Source organism: Cervus canadensis, chromosome 1 (assembly GCF_019320065.1).
Source record: "Cervus canadensis isolate Bull #8, Minnesota chromosome 1, ASM1932006v1, whole genome shotgun sequence".
Lineage (NCBI taxonomy): Eukaryota > Metazoa > Chordata > Mammalia > Artiodactyla > Cervidae > Cervus > Cervus canadensis.
Genome location: NC_057386.1, coordinates 103,210,720 through 103,231,587, shown reverse-complemented (window position 1 = coordinate 103,231,587; position 20,868 = coordinate 103,210,720). Strand labels below are relative to the sequence as shown.

The 20,868-nt window shown below is 46.3% G+C and overlaps 1 protein-coding gene across 9 annotated transcripts in view; it reads right to left on the bottom strand.

Annotated features, from left to right (window-relative positions):
• The window catches only part of RIMBP2 (RIMS binding protein 2), a 295,906-nt gene that overhangs the window by 76,828 nt on the left and 198,210 nt on the right, over nt 1–20,868 (bottom strand). For all 9 annotated transcript variants that reach the window (XM_043488869.1, XM_043488854.1, XM_043488861.1 and 6 more), the window contains one exon: nt 1,153–1,257. In XM_043488869.1, coding sequence (XP_043344804.1) covers nt 1,153–1,254 — 102 coding nt within the window. In that variant the 5' untranslated portion in view covers nt 1,255–1,257. The remainder of the gene's footprint in view (nt 1–1,152; nt 1,258–20,868) is intronic.

Here is a 20,868-nt window from a genome sequence, read left to right as displayed (position 1 = left end):
ATCTGGAGGGGCTGGCTGGGGGTGGGGGCGACACCCGATGGAGGAGGAGGAGGTGTCGGCTGCTCATCCCAGTTGTGGCGGGGGTGGGCGGTGGTGTCTGGGACCACCACCTGCATCAGTGGTCAAGCTGAGTCCTGCCTGGAAGGGCTGGGCTGCTCTCCCATGGATGGGGGACCCAGGGCTTCGGGAATAAAATGCAATGAGAAATATACACAGGGATGCCAAGTCCCATGGTTCTGAAGGAGGGGTCCGCAGATTCATCTGGACAGAGACAGGAAGACTAAGGCTGCCGATTAAGGATGCTAACTTTCTTGGTCCCCAAACCACCCCAGGTGCCATGGGGATACACCTTCTGAACTGCTTGGTCCCCTCCTCCCGTCCCCTTCTCCCTCCCTCTGGTTTCTGTCCTTTGTTCTTCCTACCATCTTTTCTGTCCTTACTCCTCTCCTTCACTTTCTTCTTTTCGTGTTCCCTGTCTCTCTCTTTCTCCCTCTCTTGTCCTTGGTTCATGAGATCATGCTACATATATTGCCCCAAAATTTGATTTGCTCACTTAATAACACATCATGTAAATCCGATGTGATGGCATCTATAAGCCGAATTTCTTCCTCCCAATGTGGTCATGCTGCTCCGTGGTATGGATGTCCCACAGTTCACACAGCCTCGCCCTCGGATAGGCATTCAGTTTAATCCTATTATCTACGCCCACACAGCAGGACCACAATCCAAGTAGAACCACACCAAACCATCCTTCAGAACTGGTTCTTGTGTTTCTTACAGGCATATTCCCAGAACAGAAGGTTGCAGGGTCAAAAGAGACCTGTGTTTTCAGTTTTCAAGGATGCTGTCAGGTCACTTGCCCCCAGAGATAAAGCAATTCACACCCCATTTTAATAACCCACAGGCGTGTCGTTTTCCCTACAATCTCGCCAGCATCAACTGTTAGAGCTTTTCCTTTGATTTTTGCAGCTTAGAACATAATCACAAGTTAACTGAGGAGAAACTAGAGAACACAGGGAATCTTTCCACACCAAGAAGAAGTCATTCCCAAGCATGTGAGAAAAGGCTCAGGAGAGCAGCCAGTCACCCACGCTCCAGGTCCCTAGCGCATTGCCTGCCTCCTCCCAGGCCCCCAGCCCCAGCCCAGCTCACCTTCTGCAGGAGGTCAATTTCCTGCTGCTTGGCGTTGAGGATGGCCAGGGCTTGTTCATGCTCCAACTCCAGCTGCTGCCGCCGTTCTGCGGCCTCTCGCATGTGCTGGGGAGGCAGGAGGAGACACACAGGTCAGGTCAGCCCAGCGCCCTGCAGGGAGCCGCGTCCTGGGTCCCCCCACAGCCAGCCGGCTCCCTGGTCTGACTCACCGCCTGCATCCCCGGCTTCTCCCCAGGGCGGCAGGATCAGCCGGGGAAACCCTCACACCCACGAGCCTTCCTCCCCTGTGTGCACGTTTTCTGTTTAACGTGCCAGGAGCACGTGAGCGGAGCTGCAGGTTCCTGTGCGGCGGTGAATCTCTCTTCTCCCTCTTTGGAAAAATCCTCTCTGTCCCCCCCGCCACCCCCAGGTCTTCTGCAAATACCAGCCAAGATGTATGGCTCTTACCCTAGACAGGGCTACTGTTTCAAGCTTCCTACTACCATGTAACTAATGTCACCCACAATAACCATAGGAGTGAGGTAATGTAACTGGCCCCATTCTACAGATGGGAAAACCGACACGCAGTTTTCCTTGTTTGACACACATGGTAAGTGGCTGTCAGGCATTCAAAACTGACACTTCTATGGAGCCTCCGAATCTCAGGGTTTGGTCCTGTCTGATCACTCTTGTGCAATGGGATGCTCAGCCCCCCATGAGTCCAAATGTCCTTCCATTGGTCCCTCTGCAAGTGCCCTGCCGAGGCAGGGGGTCCCAGGGCTGGACCCTTCCTCTAACCAGAGCATCTTTTCCCCACTCTGATGATCTCTTGTCACCCAAGTCATCCCCCAGAAGAACCCATCAGTGGGCATCAGAGGACACAAGGACCTCCTTGCCCCTAACAGTGACCACCTGTGTACCCTGGTGGGGAGGAACCATGAGAAATGACAGCATGCAGAAAAAAGGCACCGGTGGGACCAACTTTCACACAGGCAGAATCTCGTGGAAGAGTTCATGGCAAACCATTTGAATTTAGCTTCTTTCTTCCCCTTCCTCCCCTCTCCCCCTCTCCTCCCTTCTCCTTCATTTCTCCCGCCTTTCCTTCCTTCTTTCCTCTTTCTCTTTTTATAATGAGATCTATGTGGCTCAGCAGTAAAGAATCTGCCTGCTAAGGCAGGAGACGCGGGTTAGATCCCTGGGTCGGGAAGATTTCCTGCAGGAGGGCATGGCCACCCACTCCTGTATTCTTGCCTGGAGGACCCCATGGACAGAGGAGTCTGGGGGCCTAGAGGTCATGGAGTTGTAAAAGAGTCAGACACAACTTAGCGACTATACAACAATAACAACAACAAATGCCAAAGGTGATTTAGCAGTCAACATTTTAAAAATTGGGATCCTTCACATAAAAGTCCAGATTCCTTCAGAAAAGGGAACATGTAGCTACATGTCTCACCTGGAGGAGCTGGCAGAGGCTGGTCCCTTCCTGGGCATGGGCCTCCTGCTTGTCTGCTGTCCCTGCAGACCCAGCCTGTCCTTCCAGTGACCTGACAGCCCAGGATGTGTTCATGTTATACAGACGGGAGACGTCTTGATATAATGGGGCTGTGCTGTGCTTAGTCATTCTGTGGTGTCCAACTCTGTGACCCCACGGGGTGTAGCCCGCCAGGCTCCTCTGTTCATGGGGATTCTCCAGGCAAGAATACTGGAGTGGGTTGCCATGCCCTCCTCCAGGGGATCTTCCCAACCCAGGGATGGAACCCAGGTCTCCTGCATTGCAGGCAGATTCTTTACCATCTGAGCCACCAGGGAAGCCTGATACAATGGGGCGGGAACCCTAATGTACTTTCCTCCTTGGCTTGAATTTGTTGGTGATTGTTATTATTTATTACTTTAAAGTTTTACCATTTTAATTCTTTTACTTATTTTTAATCCCCTAGGCTGGGGAAGGAGGCACAGAGAAATAAGGCCAGAGAGGCAAATTCTATGCTTTTCACCATTTTCCCCAAGTCCATTCCACTTGCTACCACCAAAAGCTCTTTTCTTCCGGGAATGATCTTGTCACTCAGCCAGTTTAAACTGTGAATGGGGAAGTTTTGGGGGTTCATGTCCCAAAGTTTTGTGGTTCATTTGTATTAAAAAGTGAAGTCTTCCTGCCTTCTGTGTTGCACGCATTACATGTGTGGTGACATCACATGCTGGCTTTGTCTCCCATTTTGGGCTAAACAAGCTTACAGCCCCTCTGCTGTCTTAGTTTGATGGAAAGCTGCAATTACAGTAAGTCCCCTGAAATTTCAAAGATGCCAACGTGCCCCCGTGTGCCGGCTGTTATACTGGATGAATGTACTTTTCAAGGTATTGCACTGTAAGATTAAAAAGGTTTTCTTTAATTTTTGTTTGCTTTTTAAATGTATTACTGTATGTTAAGTATTATAAACCTATTACAGTACAGTACTATATAGCCGATGGTGTTAGTTGGGTACCTAGGCTAGCTTTGTTGGACTTATGAACAAATTGGACTTACAAACATGCTCTCAGAACAGAATTTGTTCGTATATATAAGGGAGTTACTATAGTTAACCCCAGTGGAGGAGTGGTGGTTTCACTGTTGCTATGGAAACTCAGGATCCTAGGAAGATAGAACCCCCCCCCCCAAATATGAACAAAATCCCCTGAAATGTGGAAATGGGCATGTCTGTCAATGACTATAACCTGCCTGGGTTGGGGCTGGAATGCATCATTTGTGTCTATTTGTGGACAGGAGGAGAATCAGCACACATCCATCTTCTTGCATCCACTCCAGTCTCCAGCCTTCCTAGTATGACCAAGTCTCACCTTCCTGAGCAGGAGAGGGGTTATTTGTCTTGTACACCCCCAAGAGCCAACCTGGACCGTGGCTCTCCTGGCCCTGCAGAGTTGTCTGATTACCAGTTTGGGTCCAGAAATTTCTATTGATCTCTAATGACATGCTTGAACCCCACTGTCCACTATCAAGCCACTGATTCCCAAACCAGCAGTACAAGGCACCAGGCATTTTCAGAACACTGAGGAAGACGAACCACCAGAGCCTCTAAAGACGTCAGGAATTCTCTGAGCTTCCAAGAAGCTTTGGAAATTCTTCCATAAACACTGCTCACCGACTCAGAGGGATATTGCTTTTTTCTGGTATTGGATTTCTTCTTCAAAGCATCAGAGTTCATTAACACTTATTCTCTACCAACATTCATGGGATTGTCAAGAGGGTCAATGGGACTGTGTGTGTCAGGCTTTTCATTCTAGAGAGGAACATTTCTTTCCATTCCTTCATTCACTTTCTTCTTCTATGTATTTGTTCATTCAATCAACATTTATTGGGCAACTATCATGTGCCAAGAAACTAGGCCTACAGAACAACAGGATTCTGCCTTCGTGAATGGACATTTGAATTGGGAAAATGGATAAGAAAGGGCTTATGCAAGCCAATAAACAAAGACATGTCAGTTGTAACAAGAAGTGTTAGGCTGAACCACTTAAGTTGATACTGAAGCATCTTTGATTTATAAGACTGTCTATTCACATACCTTAATCCTATGATGAAATGTCAGCCCAATACTATAAAGAAAATTCACTCACTCATTCATTCACTCAACAGTCACCAAGTATCTGTCATGAGTCAGTTGCCACCCTAAGTTCTGAAGGTGATAACATTGAAAACAAACACAAAACCAGCTCTCTGGGAGCTTACACTCTGGAGGGAGAGACAGACTCTATTCACGTGCATTAAACCACATGAAGTGTGTCAGGTGGTCCTAAGTGTTACAGAGAGAAATATGGCGTGAGATGGGAGGGTGGGTATGGAGTTGCAGGCACTGCAGAGGCTGGCAGCATTTGGTGAATTGGCTGGAGCCTCATGGAGAAGCAGCAGAGACCGGAGGCAGGTGATGGAGCTCCGCCCCCGTGGGGGCTGTGGTGGGCAGTGCCCAGGCGCAGGAACATCATGGCACCAGGACATTGCCACTCAGGGCCCATTCCCACTGAGAGGAGGCACTGAACCAAGCTGCTAACAGGACTGTGAGGCCGTGAGGGCTGCACTGAACCCCCGGAAGCTTCCAGAATGTTCCCTGCTCCATCACTGCTCACTGGTTTGGACAACGTCCCACAGGAAGGAACGGGAGACTTTCTTCTCCACCACTTCAAGGAGGAATGTCTTTCCAGAGAGTGACTGATGACTTCCTATTTGGTCTTGTCAGCCTAAACTGAGCAGATGCCCACAAGGAGGCCAACCCTTGGCAGCCCACAGCCTGAGGGGTCTCTGCACCCAGGAGGTGGGTCATGCTCCTTTTCTGCTCAGAACCCCTCAGTGGTCCTCATCGCCCAGAGTAAAACTGTGGTGCTGCCATGGTGGGGGGACTGCAAGACCTGCTCCTTCCTCTCTGATGTCACTGTTGTCCGTCTCTCCTGCTCTGCTCCACATGCCTTGATTCTCTTACTCTTTCCAAGGACCAGGCACCTCAGGGCCTTGGCACATGCTGTTTTCTCTGCCAGTCATATGCTTCCCCCACCTCTGATATTGGAACAGCTTGTTCTCTCAAAGTCCAAAGTCTCTCAAAATCTTTGCCCAAATGCCACCTTCTCAGAGAAGCCATATTTAAAACGGTAACACCCCCAGAGCATCCTTACTCTCCTCCCTGCTTTATTTCACTCCAGAGCACTTATCTCCATCCAATATATTTCACACTTTATGAGCCCACTGTCTGCTTCTCCTTCCTAGGATGTCTCAGGCTGTGGTCCTTGCCCCTGGACGGGTACTCAATAAATAAGCCGTCCTTTGCGATCTGCCCCTGTGACTCCTCAGAGCGCAACTCTGCCCACTCACCCATCCTGCTCCTCTCACACTGGCCTCCACCAAGTTCCTGGGACTTTTCAAACATTCCCCAGCATGTGCTTGCAGAGATAGTGGTGATGGAGGTGTGCTTCCGGCACTTCAGGTCAGAAGAAGGGCAGGGAGCAGTGAACAAGAAGCAGACTGCCTGGGTGCAAATCCCAGCTCTGTGGCCTTCAGCTACTGACTTAACCTCCCTGAGCTTCATTTCCTTTTTCTGGATTAACTATTTATTAGCATTTGGATCAATTTTTAGATGGTTCTTCTGTGCTTAGTCCCTCAGTTGTGTCTGAAGCTTTGTGACTGACCCCACGGACTGTAGCCCGTCAGGCTCCTCTGTCCATGGGGATTCTCCAGGCAAGAATACTGCAGTGGGTTGCCATGCCCTCCTCCAGGGGATCTTCCCAACCCAGGGATCAAATCCAGGTCTCCCACCCTGCAGGCAGATTCTTTACCATCTGAGCCATGAGGTAAGCCCAAGAATACTAGAATGGGTAGCCTATCCCTTCTCCAGGGGAAATTCCTGACCCAGGAATCAAATCAGGGTCTCCTGCATGAGGCAGATTCTTTACCGCTGAGCTACCAGGGAAGCCCTTTTAGACAGTTAATTAACAATTAAATAACTAATGTTGATTAGTTAATTATGAATGACCACCTGCTTCGAAGAGAGGTTTTGAATATTACATGAGTTAGGATAGTACCTGGAATCTATTAAGCCTATTACCTTTTACTCTGAATATAAGAAAACCCCTTCCCATCGACCTTGGTGGTTATGATGACACAGGATATGGCAATACAGTATTATGTAACAAAGTGTCATGTAAAGCATCATGTGATAGACTATCGTGTGATAGAGCATCATATAATGTGGCATGCTATAATACATCATCATTACATATTACAGAATCATGTAATTTAACATCATGTCATTATCTGTAATGTGATGCTGCTTTAATATAAAACTCAAGGTGCAATGGCGAATGGGATTGTTAAATTTCTCTTTCTGATGTTTCATTGTTAGCGTATAGGAATGCAAGGGATTTCTGTGTATTAATTTGGTATCCTGCAACTTTACTACATTCACTGATTAGCTCTGATAATTTTCCGGTGGCATCTTCAGGGTTTTCTATGTACAGTATCATGTCATCTGCAAATAGTGAGAGTTTTACTTCTTCTTTTCCAATCTGGATTCCTTTTATTTCTTTTTCATCTCTGACTGCTGTGGCTAGGACTTCCAAAAGCTATGTTGAATAAATAGTAGCGAGAGTGGGCACGCTTGTCTAAAAATGGTACTGATGAAACTATTTGCAGGGCAGGAATAGAGATGCAGACATAGAGAACAGACTTGTGGACACAGTGGGGGAAGAAGAGGGTGGGACAGACAGAGTAGCCTCGAAACATCTATGCTGCCACGTGTAAAACAGAGAGCTAATGGGAAGTTGCTATATAACCCAGGGAGCTCAATGGAGTTCTCTGTGACAACCTAGAGAAGTGGGATGGGGTGAGAATGGGGGGGGAGGTTCAAGAGGGAGGGGACATATGTACACTTATGGCTGATTCATGTTGTTGTATGGCGGAAGCCAATACAATACTGTAAAGCAATTATCCTCCAATTAAAAAAAAACTCAAAAGGTGGGGGTGGGTAGACTATATTCTATGACCAAGGACTCTACCAGCAAGGCAGTGAGTGGTAAAGATGATGGTATTGGTAAGATGATGGTGTTAAAAAAAATGCATACCATTTAGTAAGCAGTTACTAATACTGTGTACCAGGCACTATCTCAACTAACGCTGAGAGCTGGGCGTTTTGATTATGTTTACAACAGGCCACAGACTCATGATGCTACCGGTAAAGAATCTGCCTGCCATTGGAGGCAATACGAGGGACACGGGTTCGATCCCTGGATAGGGAAGGTCCCCTGGAGGAGAAAATGGCAACCCACTCCAGTATTCTTGCCCAGAAAGTCCCATGGAGAGAGGAGCCTGGTGGGCTGCCTATGGGGCCTGCAGTCCATGGGGCCACAAAGAATCTGACACGACTGAACCACTGAGCACACACACAGCACAGGCTCGTGGAAGCTGAGTGTCTTGCTGAAGGCCACATCAGAGCCTGGAAGCCACCCCCAAAACGACAAACCTCAGAGCCAGAGTCTGCTTAAGCGCTGACCCTTTGCTGGCCTGAGGCCACTTCTCCATGGCCATCTTCAGTGTGAGACTCTACCAGGGGCCGATCCGCATTTTCAGACTCCAGAACAAGCCGGTCTGGTTCGGATGAACAATTATGCAGCTGTTTAATGATACTATTGTTCCAGCTAATTTTTGCGCTTCTGTTTATTTTGGAAGTGGGCACTGCCAAATACAGCGTGCCTCATCTTTATTTAGCTTCAGGAAGGAAGTTATTAGTGGAAGGAGGAAACCATTTTCCTTAAAGGATTCATTAGAAACATTAACTGAATACAAAATTCTCCCAGGCGTGCTGCTGCAGGCGTGGGGGTCACTGGAGAATAGAGAGTGTTACTTGGCCTTCCTTAGTCAATAGAAATTGACAAGAGGCCAGACAGGAAATCCAGGCAGGGCTTTATTGGGGCCCCTGCTGCAGCAAGCAGGGAGTGAAAACAATGTAACAGGTTCCCTGTCTTGCTTGCTCCCTGAGGGCATGAGAGCTGGTTCTTTATGTGAGGGTAGGGATGTGTCCAGGGGTCAGGCTGGGGGGGTGGTGACAGGTGGTCTGCCCATCCCTCTAGTGGTGTTGAGGGCAGGGGGCATGCTCAGTACCCTGCTTTTGTTCCCAACACCCTGTTTTTGCTCCCAGCTCTTCAGCAGTGGCAACTGGAGTTTTGGTCTTTTTGTATCTTTTTGTCCATAATTTGCCCCAACTGTGCATGCAATTATTTTTAGTCCCTTACAATTTCTCTGTATTTTATTGCCGGAGGAAATATTGTCCAGGTACAAGCACTGCAGCAAAGGGTCCCAGGTCCCAGCCTGTCTCAGGGGACATTGTGTTTGAGGTTAACTATAATAAGCATCACAGCTGGGGGAATAAGAGTAGCCGGGAACTTTTTTAGCTTCCTGTGCATCTTCCCACATCCCACCTGTCCCTTCAAAGCCACCTTCCTCTCCAGCTGCTGCCCACATATCTGTTTCCTTTCCCAGAAAACTGCTTAGTATTGTCTGCACTCACTGTCTCCACGACCTCACTCCCCACTCACCCTTCAAGCTTCTTTACCCCGTCTCACCTCCTACTGCTCAGCTAGCAGCCTCCTGCCAAGCTGACCAAGGAAATCCCTGCTATCCAAGCCAGAGGTCACTTCTCTGCCTGATGGACTCATCTCTCAGCAGCACGTGACACCAGGGGCCACCTCCTCATGAAACATCCCCTCTGCTCCTGGCCCAGGAACCCCCACATTGGCCCAGTGTCCCCTCTTCTCTGCTCTTCCTCTCCGATTCTCTCTGATCTCTGAAAACTGGAGCGACCACTGCTCCATGGATGTTCTATTTTTATGGGGTCTTGTCTTACATTATGATTTTAACTTCCAATTATAAACTCACCTTCCCAGATGAAATCTTTCTTTCTACACTCATATCCGACTGCCTATTTCTCATCTCCATGTGGATGTACAGGAGGAAGCTCAAATTCAACCTGTCCAAAAACAGTTCTTGACTTTCTTTCTCCAACCACTTCCATCCCCCACTTGCCCCACCTCAGCAATGATCCCACCAGCCACTCAGATCCTACAGCCAAAAAGCCGGGAGTCATTTTTGTTCCCCTATCCTCCTTACTCCACACCCAAGTCTTTAGAAAATCTTCCATTTGCACCAAAACTTCCTGGGTTGGCTCTTTTCTCCATCTCCACTTCCATCACCACCGGGCTGGACACTATCATGACTCTGCCAGACAACAGCCAGACTTTGGAGTTGGTTTTCCTGCCATCAGTCCTGCTCCCTGAAAGGTCCCCCAGAGCAGCCAGGGTGCTCCCTCCAAAACACAGGCTTCTGTGATGGCTAATTTTGTGTCAACTTGCCTGAACTAAGGGATTCCCAGAGAGCTGGGAAAGCATGACTTCTGGGTGAGTCTGGGAGGGTGATTCTGGAAGAGATTAGCATTAGAATTGGGAAACAATGGTCCCCAGTACAGCAGATGGCCCTCCCTGGTGTGAGAGGGTGTCATCCCTTCTGCCGAGGACCAGATAGAACAAGAAGGCAGAAGAAGGAGGAATCACTCTCCGTCTGCTTGAGCTAGGACGTCTATCTTCTGCCCTTGGACATCAGCTTCCTGCTTCTTGGGCTTTGGGGCTCAGATCAGGACTTACATCATCAGCCCCTGAACACTCAGGCCTTTGGACCTGGACTGAATGACACCACTGGCTTTCCCGGTTCTCCAGCTTGCAGGTGGCAGGCAGATCTTGGGATTTCTTGGCCTTCACAATTGCCAATTCCTAGGATAAATCTCCTCTTGTATCTACATCTCTCTCTCTGTGTCTGTACATCCAACTGCTTTTGCTTTTCTGGAGAACCCTGACTAATATCCTGTCTTCTGCTTAAATCACTCAATGGTTGCAATTGCACTTGGAGCAAAATTCAAACTCTTTGCCACTGGTGAATGAACTTCCTCTGTGATGGGGTCCACTTGTCTCCCAATCTCTTACTTCCCTCCTTCACTATGTAGCTATGCTGGCCTCTGATCAGCTCCACTCTTATGTCAAGGTCATCCCCACCTCCACATGGGGAACATATGCCATCCCACTGCCTGGAATGCTAGTCCTTGTAATCTTCACATGGCTGACCCATCGCAGCATTTATATCCACCAGAGGTTATCTGGCCTATTTTTATGTTTATTTCTTCTACGTCTTCCCTCCTCCCTGCTTATCTGTGAGATCCACATGATTAGAGAACTCATCTCCCTCTGCTGATACACCCCAGAGTCTAGGACAGTCTCTGGCACATAGCAGGATGGAATAAATGAGCCCTTTATCCAGAACATCTTCCCCATGGCTCCAACCCAATTTCAACTCTCTCTTCACTGTCATTAATGGTTGTTGTTGTTTAGTCTCGAAGTTGTGTCTGACTCTTTGCAATGGTATGGACTGTAGTCCACCAGGCTCCTCTATCCACGGGATTTCCCAGACAAGAATACTGGAGCCAGTTGCCATTTCCTTCTCCAAGGGATCTTCCCAGCCCAGGGACAGAACACATGTCTCCTGCATCGGCAGGTGGATTCTTTACCACTGAGTCACCTGGGAAGCTCTTCACTTATGGTATCTGTCATTATTCTGCATATAGCAGATGCATTGCCATTATTATTATTCTGCATATAATATATGCATTATTATTATTCCTATTCTGCATATAGATGACAGATTTTGTACTGTTCTGATTAATTTTGTGCAATTCTCACTTTCTCAATTGGACTCTAAATGTCTCTTCCATACCCATACTACACAGGCAATAGAAGCTTAATTCACATTTGCCAAATGGAATTCAATCAATGCTTATGGATGGAAGATTTGCCCTTTGGCTGTCAGGAAACTAAATTTCTGCCTTTAGGGAGACCAGAGGAGAGAGAATTCTCACCACTAGGGATCCCACATTTTAACCAAACTGTGAACCAGACATATCAACTAATTCTCCCCGAGGAAAGTCATGCTGGTAGGGTTAGTGTCTTCCATTTATCAAATGTTCTCTAGGAGATAAGCTTTGAAGATTGATAAAGAGTAGAGATAAATGGATGGTGAGAAAATGTTTAAACCAACAATAGGAGAGTGATTGGTTTTGAAGTCTGAAATCTGTGGAGTTAAGTGAATGGTGGGAGGAAAAAATTAACTCAGACGATGGATGGGGTTTGGAGCTGTGAATTGAACATTAGTAATATCTATGAACCAGTCAAAGCAAAGAAACAGACAAGACTCAAGACAAACATATTAAACATACTCATATGTCTTGGCATCAGGATATACTATTGATTCATCCCATAGAGCATTGATTTTCCAAATAGAGCCAGAAGATACGTCTATGTTGAAACACACACAGAAAACCACAGTGTTGCGAGGTTAATATTTTTGAGCTATTGATCAACATTTCTTTCTGTTACTCTCTTCTATTTCTCCTCCACTCCTCCCCCACCTCCCATCCAGATGACAGGTCCATTCTGTGCTTGCTGTCTCAGAGAGCATGGACAGGGTTAGGGGCAGATAAAGGACTCTCCTGGGCTTTGGGGCAGGATGAAAGGAAATCACACCAACCAACTATGTGTGGCAGCTACCTAAGACTACAGCTTCCCTCCTCATCGGCAAAAACATTGCTTCATCAGAGGTCAAGAGATAAACTCACATGTGTATAGACACCAGTGCATTCTGGAGAGAGGGGCTTTGGTTCTTCTTTCTGGAATGCTCCAGAGATGTGAGACCCAAGAGAACTTACAGCTAGCAAGTGATTCCAGAAAATGAAGCTTTGAACTGCCTACCAGAGATCTCTGCACTACACTGGGCTAATCCAGAGTTCATATGAATTCATACAACTCAACTATAAAATTCTTTAGTCCTCTAGTTAATTATACTGTCAGGCATATTTGAAAGGTATTAAGAGAGTAGATCTTAAAAGTCTGCACCACACACAAAAAAATTTGTAATTATGTACAGTGACAGATGTTAACTAGACTTATGGTGGTGAACATTTTGCAACTTAGACAAATATCAAGCCATAATGTTGTACGTCTGAAACTGACATACTGTTATACGTCAATTATGCTTCAAAAAATTCTTTGGTCTTATATTTTGCAATGATGTCATGTAACTGAGAATAGCATTGAAACATGTATATTACCATATGTGAAATAAATCACCAGTCCAGATTTGGTGCATGAGACAGGGTGCTCAGGGCTGGTGCACTGGGATGACCCTGAGGGATGGGATGGGGAGGGAGGTGGGAGGGGTTCAGGATGGGGAACACATGTACACCCATGGCTGATTCATGTCAATGTATGGCTAAAACCACTACAATATTGTAAAGTAATTAGCCTCTAATTAAAATACACTAATTAAGTTTAAAAAATTATAATGTTGTACATCTGAAACTGACATACTGTTCTATGTCAATTATACTTCAAAAAATTCTTTGGTCTTATATTTTACAATGATGTCATGTAACTTTAAGCCTTGTCTCCAATATAATGGAAACAACTGTTAGACTGTGGCTTGTGGATTTTTAAAGCCTAAATGTAAATAATAAGAATTGGACAGAGGGTGGGAATCTCAGCATATGCGTGCATGGGTGGGGGCAAGATGGAATCCTCCAACCGTTGATATTATGTAATCCTCAACCACAATTTAGGCGTAACCCTGGCGTGCTGGTCAACTGTCTTACTGCTGTCAGATCTATTTCTCCCCCTTCCCTGCTTAGCACATAGAGAACTACATTTCCCAGACTGCTTTGCTCAGGCTTCTCAGGAAGTGGCCATTCAGAGGCACCAGAGGGTGGGAAGAAGAGAAAGACCCTCTCTCTGCTTCCTGTGTGTCTCTGCCGCTGGTTCTTTCTCCTCTAGGGGTCTAGCTTCTGCTGGGCAGCTCTCACCCATGGTCGTTGGGAACACCATCACCCCTACTTCTCTGGAGCCTTAGAGGTGGCCTCCAAGTGCGTGTTTGACTTCTCACCTCTTCTGAAAGTAAGTGTCAGTCGCTCAGTCATCTCCAACTTTTTTGCAACCCCATGTACTGTAGTCTCCAGGCTCTTCTGCCCATGGAATTCTCCAGGCAAGAATACTGGAGTGGGTAACCATTCCCTGCTCCAAGAGATCTTCCCAACAAAGGGATCAAACCTAGGTCTCCTGCATTGCAAGCAGATTTTATAACACTGAACCACCAGGGAAGCTCTTCTACTACCTCTGTAAGCAATTCCCTGAATTAAAGTCCCTCCACCTAAAGACACCTAGATTGAGACTTCCCTGGTGGTCCAGTGATTAAAAATCCACCCTGCAATGCAGAAGATGCAGTTTTGATCCCTGGTTGGGGAACAAAGGTCCCACATGCCATGGAGCAACTAAGCCCATGAGTTACAACTACTGAACCCATGTGCTCTAGAGCTGATGTGCTGCAACTGGAGAGTCGGGTGAGCCTCATCAAAAGATTACATGTGATACAACAGAGATCCCACATGCTGCAACTAAGATCTGATGCAGCCAAATAAATAAATAAATATCAAAATACATTCATATTTTTTAAAAAAGACACCTAGATTGGTGTCTGCCTTTCAACTGAAATCTGGCTGAGAGACTGAAGGAAAAGGATGAAGCCAACTCCAAACTGACATCACAAATGTCTAACATTCTTTCAAAATGAGCATCTTAAGGGAATTAAGTAACTTTGGGGGGGAAATGCTCTATTTTTTTCTCTTGAGCCTAAACCATTAGATTAAAATCAGTTTTATGGATATCCTGTGACAACTGGAAGGAAAAAAAAAAAAAACACTGAAATCTGAACTTTGCTGACACCCTACTAAGCAGCAATGAATCTGTCCAGGAACATTTACAGCCTGAGAATGGCTTCATTTACTTTACCCACAATTTCACTGGTTTTAATATGGTTTAGTTAGTTTGCTTGAAACATTTCTACTGAAAAAAAAAAATGGTTTTGATGCTTCTCCCCAACTAGGAAAATTGCGTTTTTCAATCTCAGTGTAGCTGACCTTGGACTGAGTGCTTTAATGAGTCTGTGTTGTCTCTTCTCCGGAGGGTGGGGAACAGACATGCAATTCAGGGAGCTCTGAAGCCTGCGGCTTATGCATAGTGGGTTGAGAAGTTCAAGGGGGACACTCCCTGGGCGCAGACCCCAGTCTTCTGTCTAGGAAATTTTGCCAAAACACCAAAAGCTGAGAATCCAGTGGGTTGAGAAATTACTAGAAACAAGACAAGACACAAACACCTTTCTATTTTATTTCTGGCCCACACCCATCAGTCAAATACTCAAAACTTCAGAAATAATGTAAAATGGGAGCAAATGCATCCTTCTATCCCATTATTCACCCTCCCTTCTTTGTTACCGTAAAGATGCCCACTGGATGGATGGATAGATAGATGGATGGATGGATGACTTAGACAACCATAGTCTTGCCCTTTCCTCTCATTGTCCAGGCCTGCCACTCAGGGCCTTGGCAAGTCACCGCGTGCCCTGGTGTTAGACTAACTTTCATGTCCCAAGCAATTTTTAGGTCGTTTCTGCCTTCCACATGCCTTCCAAATAGATTATGAGGTTTTGTCTTCACTTAATGGTCTGATTTCCTTCTAAATGTTCACTAATCCCCTTGTACCCCAAACCCAACTCAAACTTCACTTTCTCTAATTTGTCCCCAATTACTCTCATCCTTGGGGCTTCCCTCATAGCTCAGTCAGTAAAGAATCTGCCGGCAATTCAGAAGTCCACCTGCAATCCAGGAGACCTGGGTTCAATTTCTGGGTCAGGAAGATCACCTGGAAAAGGAAATGGCAACCACTCCAGTATTCTTGCCTGGGAAATCCCATGGACAGAAGAAACTGGCAGGCTACAGTCCCTGGGGTCACAAGGGTCAATGACTTAGCAACTAAACCACCAACCACCACCACTCTGTTCTTACTGAGTTCCTTTTCTGCAATGGACTTCTGATAATCTTCTCTGCCTAGATTGTATTACCTGTTCAAATGATAGCAGCATCCTGAATTATCCCAAGGACATCATCTTTTCCCTACTCTCAGTCTCACATTTTGTGGGGAGCAACCTCAACCCCTGACTCCAAGGTTTGCATGTTATTTACATTCTCTAGGTACATAAGCCCAAAGGTTGACCAATGAACAAATTCTGAGACATTTACCGAAAATATTGGGAAAGATGGAAATATTCCTTTATGTGGGGGGTTAAACTGGTAGAATGCAAGTCAGGAGATGTTGGGTACCATCTATGACTTGACTTGGTGAGAGCCTGTCTGTGCCTGATTGACACAGAAAAAAATCAGTTACAAAAGATGAAGAGAGATTCTTCTCAATGAAATCACACGCATACCTTGATTCAACCTTGCCTGAAGCCTAACCTCTCTCTCATATTTCCCACTTTATAAACCAATGATTTTTCTCTCTTAAAACCATTTGACATAGGTTTTCATGAACCTTATCCCAAATTATCTTCACTAAGACATTTTCAACAGCACTATGCGTACCACAAAGCTTACTTAATTCTGTAACGTCTCGTGCACTGAACCTTCATGACTTTTTAGTCCTGCTTCTCAAAATAAAGAGACAGCTGGTGAATCATGACAGTTTTGGAGTTCTTTCAATTCCCTGTTTTGGGAAGAAGCAGCCAGAGAGTTAAAGGAGCTTTCCAGAATTAAAATGACACCTTCTCAGCAACAGAGAGAGTATACACTGGTGTGGAGGGACATGGGGGTGGAAAGGGGTGAAGTGAGGTGGGGTGGGGGCAGGGTGCTTGACGCCATCTCTCTCCCAGGACCAGGAAACAAAGTCCTACGATCAAGGTCACTGGCAGCAAACTTCGTTATTCAAGGAAATTAACCTTATTTTAATAAGGTTGAGCCCCATAAGTCCAGCATCAGAACCAGCCAAAGTGGTTTCTGTGAAACTCTGGGCCAGATGACAAGTTCAGAGGAAACAGGGGCCGCTTTTAAACACACATTGGAACTTAGCCACCCTGGGAAAAGGTTCCTGTGGAGGGAGGGAGAGAACTGAGCAACCGAGAGTTTTCATGTGAGCTCCTGATCCTGCACATGAGGCCACTGCAATTAAACCCTCCCAGGCTTTCTTTGGGAGAAGGCAATGGCACCCCACTCCAGTACTCTCGCCTGGAAAATCCCATGGATGGAGGAGCCTGGTGGGCTGCAGTCCATGGGATCGCTAAGGGTCTGACACGACTGCACGACTTCACTTACGCTTTTCCTCTCACGCATTGGAGAAGGAAATGGAAACCCACTCCAGTGTTCTTGCCTGGAGAATCCCAGGGATGGGGGAGCCTGGTAGGCCTCCATCTATGGGGTCGCACAGAGCCGGACACGACTGAAGCGACTTAGCAGCAGTAGCAGGCTTCCTCGGGGCTTCCCTGACAGCTCAGTTGGTAAAGAATCCTCTTGCAATGCAGGAGACCCCGGTTCGATCCCTAGGTCGGGAAGATCCCCTGGAGAAGTGATAGGCTACCCACTCCGGTATTCTTGGGCTTTCCTGTTGGCTCAGATGGTAAAGAATCCACCTGCAATGTGACCTGTGTTCCATCCCTGGTTTAGGAAGGTCCCCTGGAGAAGGGAATGGCAACCCACTCCAGTATTCTTGCCTGGAGAATCCCCATGGACAGAGGAGCCTGGTGGGCTACAATCTATGAGGTCACAAAGAGTTGGACACAACTGAATGACTAACATTTAACACTGGTGTTTACTGTAGACAGTACAACTGGTGGCCATCTACATCCTTCTTGTTCCTATAAGCAGATTCCTGGCACACTTTCCCCAGAGAGCCCTACCCAAGATACCTGATCCCGGGCATCAGTGTCCTCATCCTCATCTAAGGACAAAACATTTACTAATTTCTAGACGTGCTAAGTACTGAGCTACTGAGCACAAGTATTTAACACACAGGATCCATCGAATCTTCACAACAACCTTGGAAGCGGGAAACACTTCATTCTCATTTACAAAGAAAGAAACTGAGGTCCAGAGAGGTTAAGTAATTTGCCCAAGGTGGCCCACCTAGTAAATGATGCAGCTCTGTCGGAACACGCCTTGCTCCCATTCTCTCCACTCATCTGTCTGCTCTACAGGAGATTTTCTGCGGGTCTCTGCCCATATCTGTGTGATGTGCTGACATCCAGAGGACTGTGCGAGAAAGTCGATGCAAGAACCTCTCCTGCAGTGCCCTGGAGTTATTGTTGGTCCCTCTGGAATTCTCAGGCCACTGAACACACACAGCGCTTGGACACATCACCAGTGCAAAGAGTATTTCTCCCTGAATTTCTCCAGGGAGGCAACTGATGTTAATACCATCATCACCTGTATAAATTCCCTAAGTCTTCATGATCCTGACTGTTCCTGGGAGCATAAGGGGTCCCTGGGTCCTCACGGAGAGTCTGAAAATCTCTGGTTTTCACGCCAAGACAAACCCACATCAAATTCCTAATATTTGGCTTCCATTTCCTTTTACAAATGTTTTCCCAATTCCAAGGGCACATGCCATGTTCTGTGAGAATATTTCACATCTGAAAAGTCTGAAGATCATGCACCCCATCAAGAAGTGCCTGTTTGAAATGCTCTGCCTGTGGCAGGATTTATTTTTAAAGCAGCGATATTTATAGCCTGATGTCGGCATTAACACAAGTGCTTAAGTAGCCTACAAATGTCAAGATGCCGCTTTCCCAGGAAAGCTCGGATGTGACATGGAGTGAACGAACGTAGAGCAAATTGAATCATCTCCTCCACATTAGATCAAAGAGGGATCTGTCTTCTGCTTTGGCTCCTGCCCTGCCTGGGCAAAGAAATTAAGGAAAAAGTCATTTCCCTTAACAGGAGTTAACAGCGATGCTTTTAATGTCACGTTCACGGGATCCGGTGTGCCTGGTGGAAATAATGAAGCATTTCTGTGCCCACAATTTCCTTTTACAAGACACCTGGTGAGACGAACACAGCGTTTACTGAGTTCATGTCTTCAGAAACAAGAAAAGAGGCTTTTAAAGCTGTTTGTTTGCCATGCCATATGACTTCTTGTCCTGTCTGTGGAAAGCAGAGTCATTCATAATGAGAATTAGCATGAAAAAGAGCTATGGAAGCGGACATATATTTTAGCCAAAGTATCTTTGTTTCTTAATGGTTATTTTAAAATTTTACTTAGTTTTGGCTGAGCTGGGTCTTCAGAGAGGCGAGCCTGGACTACTCTTTACTTGCGGTGGATGGGCTTTTTCTAGCGGTGGCCTCTCTTGCTGCGGCTTGCGGGCTCTAGTGCACAGGCTGAGTAGTTGCGGTGCATGGGCTCAGTTGCCCTGAGGCATGTGGGAGCTTAGATCCTGGGCCAGGATCGAACCCATGCCCCCTGCCTTGGCAGGCAGATTCTTAACCACTGAGCCACGAGGGGAGTACCTCTTAGTTTTTTAAACTGGAAAAATTTAGGAAGTCAGGAGCCCCTTTAACAATGGAGCTCTCCTGATTCCTGATTTGTCCTTAAGCCACCGGACAAGCTTCTCTCTTGCTCATCTGACCCCTGATGGATTCTGAAAACACGGGGACAGTAACACCCAGAGCTATTAATATTAAGATCATCTTTCTGAAACACGATCCTCATCACGCTGCAGTGGTCCCAGATTGCCCAGCCTGGGGATTAAGACCAGCCAGGTACAGGATATATGGTCACCCAGACCTGCACTCAAATGTCATTTTACCACTTACAAGCTGTGTGCTCTGGGGCGAGGGGTGTACCTCTCTGAGCCTCTGTTTCCTTATTTAGCAAGTGAAGGAAAACAACCCCAACCTTCCCAAGGTCACTGCAAGGATCAGAAGAAATATGAGATTCAAAGCGAACTGCACAGTAATTACCTTTAATGCAATTATGGGTATTTGCCATTTTATTTGTTTTCTATTTGTTCCCTCTCCTATTCATCGTTCTATTTCACGTTTCTGCCTTCTTTTCAATGATTTGAATGTATGCTAGTATTCCATGTCATATATTTCTCAGGTGTTTAACTATATATTTTTATATGCCTTTTAGTGGTTGTTCCAGGTGTCTCAATATATGTATTTAAATTAAAATAATCTATCCAGAATCAAATTTTGCCACATCAAGCACAGTGTAGAAACATGACCACCATCTTAGTATCTCCTTTCAGTGTCATGGTTGTCCTATGGATTATTATATCTACATACATTGAAAACCTTCAGAATTATTGATATAATCCTTATTGAACTGTCATGCATATTTTAAAGAACCTAAGAGGAGAAAAACAGCCTATTCTATCTAGCTAGCTACTTACCATTTCTGTTTCTCTCATCCACCCAGTATTTATTAAACGCCAACTATGTGACAATTGCTAGCAATACAATATAGACAACAGAAGTGTGGAGCTCACCTTCTAGTGGGAATGTTTTAGTGTTTATCAAATAAGGATATAAAAATGCAAACTTGTGACAAGTGCCATGAAGGAGACATGCTGAACACTGAGATTTTCCCATCACTAACAGATGAGCCCTGGGGATGTCAGCTTCCTTGTGGAGGGAAAAGATGAGTGGATTTTTTGAGGATGCATAGGAGTTGGTTAGAACACAGAAAGGGAAAGCATTCTATGCAGAGGGAGTGGTATGTGCAAAGGCCCTGTGGCAGAAGGGATAACGTGAGGTCAAGGGTGAAGGAGGGCTGGTGTGACAGGCCTGGGGGGAGTGAGATGCAGAATATTGAAGGGGAATCAAGTGGGTCAGCAAGGACCAGACCACCTTGAAGGAATGCCATCCTCATTTTCAAAGCCATGGGCAGCCATGCAAGGATGCAAGTATCTGCATCAGAGAATAGCATGACTGGATTTTGTTTGCAAAGACTGTGGTGTGGAGAAAAGATCAGAGGGGAGCCAGAACAGGCAGGAGGAGGCAGGAAGTTAGGACATGCGTATTATAACCTGAGCAAGAGAGTAGCTGTGTGGTCTCAGGCAGTGGTACTAGAAATGAGGAAAGGTAAGTTGGCCTGGGTGGGGCAGGGGGAGGTGGGTGTTTGGATGACTTGCTTGAAATCAATAGGATTTCTCATGAATTGCATGACCAGGATGAAGGAGAAGGAATTGCACACCTCCAGATGGAGCAGCTGGATCGATGGTGAAACCAGGAAACAGAATCCGACTGGGCTTCTTATTTCAGGATCTGTGGATTTGTGTTGAAATGGAGTTTA